The following is a 1,358-nucleotide window of genomic DNA, read 5'->3' as shown; positions in this document are numbered from 1 at the left end:
ACGTAGATATTGTTCCCTCACACAAAAAACACGCGCATACACACACACACACACACACACACACACACACACACCAGGTAGATATTGTTCCCTCAGTTTCTATTATATTTTGAAATAGGTTTCCTTTTCAAATGATTCACTGAAAACTTGGACTTAATAATAACTGAATAATATTTATTTCAATTAGATTTTAAGCTACTTGTTCAAGTCACCATTACATACTGCCTCTAAACCAAAGATTTCTTCTTCAAATTAAAGAAAATCCTGATGTTGTTAACTCATTCTGAATGTTATTTATTCTGTAAAAAGTCACTGCTCAGAGCCCTGAACTGAACTCCTGCCCTTTTGTTTTCAGAGACCAAGAAAAAGAAAAAGTCAAGAGAAGAGGAGGATGTCAACCCAGCCAGTGGAGTGAGTAGGAATGTCGCAGAGTTGCTTTCTCCGTGAAAAAGAGCACAGCAAATAATTGTAGTTGGTTTTCTGTAACAATTTCTTCTGAGACAGTCTCACTTTGTAGCCAAGGCTGGCCCTCAAACATGTGGTGGTCCTCCTGCCTCAGCCTCCTGCTGCAGTGATAGCTTTGAGAAGAAAAGACATGCGTTGTGCATATATGTCTATCTGTAGACCCTAATTTTCAGACAAATATTTATCTTCCTGTCAAGTAATATCCTCTCCTAAGCAATCACTTGCCCCAGCTCTTCATCTTGTTCTTGGTAGGTGAGTAGCACGCCATGGGAGCCCAGACTCAGAACTCTGCAATCCGTACCTGCAACACATTGTTTATTACATAAGAGAGCTCATTCTGGCTGAGCCCCCCAGGCCAGCTCTAACCTTGTGTCTTTAATGATTCTGAAGGGAAGAGCAGGAAGTGCATTTTCCACTATCTTTTGCCCAGGGACTTGCAGCGCCTCACTGTGAGTCACCTTTGAAGTTACTTCATCTTTTTCACGGTGATACTAACTCTCAGCTATGAAGGAGATCCCAGCAAAGGCAATGTTCCAGTTTTTCTTTTAAGTGATTTCCCCTAAAGGTTGAGGTCAAGGTCAAGGCAGGGTCAGTGTCTTTCTTAAGTTCACACCAGCAACAGTGTTCCCTGGCTCTTTCTCCCAGAGTTTAAGGTTGGAACTACTGCACCCTAACCCTACCCTGTTAGCTAGTGTTCTGGCCTGCACTGGCAAACAGTCTTCCTGTTCCCCACCCCCTGGTGTCCTCTCCTATCCCCCCAACCCCCCTTGTGTGGATCAGCCTTCCAGGTTGTCTCTGATTACTGAACTGTCCGGTACCTTCCAGCCTGTCCCTCCCAGGATGTCCCCTGGGAGTGTTGTGCAATGGCTGAGGAGGTCAGAAGAGGGCATCAG

The 1,358-nt window shown here is 44.4% G+C and overlaps 1 protein-coding gene across 1 annotated transcript in view; it reads left to right on the top strand.

Annotated features, from left to right (window-relative positions):
- Positions 1 to 1,158, top strand: part of LOC103731133 (lamin tail domain-containing protein 1-like) — a 32,102-nt gene extending 30,944 nt beyond the window's left edge. The window contains 1 exon segment of the mRNA XM_008829450.3: positions 356 to 1,158. Within this exon segment, the coding sequence (XP_008827672.1) occupies positions 356 to 447 (92 nt within the window). The 3' untranslated portion in view covers positions 448 to 1,158.
- The last annotated feature ends 200 nt before the right edge of the window (positions 1,159 to 1,358 follow it).

This window comes from Nannospalax galili, unplaced genomic scaffold (assembly GCF_000622305.1).
Source record: "Nannospalax galili isolate Female #2095 unplaced genomic scaffold, S.galili_v1.0 scaffold1674, whole genome shotgun sequence".
Taxonomy (NCBI): Eukaryota; Metazoa; Chordata; class Mammalia; order Rodentia; family Spalacidae; genus Nannospalax; species Nannospalax galili.
The sequence above is the reverse complement of the archived record's forward strand: the minus strand, read 5'-3'. Positions and strand labels throughout refer to the sequence as shown.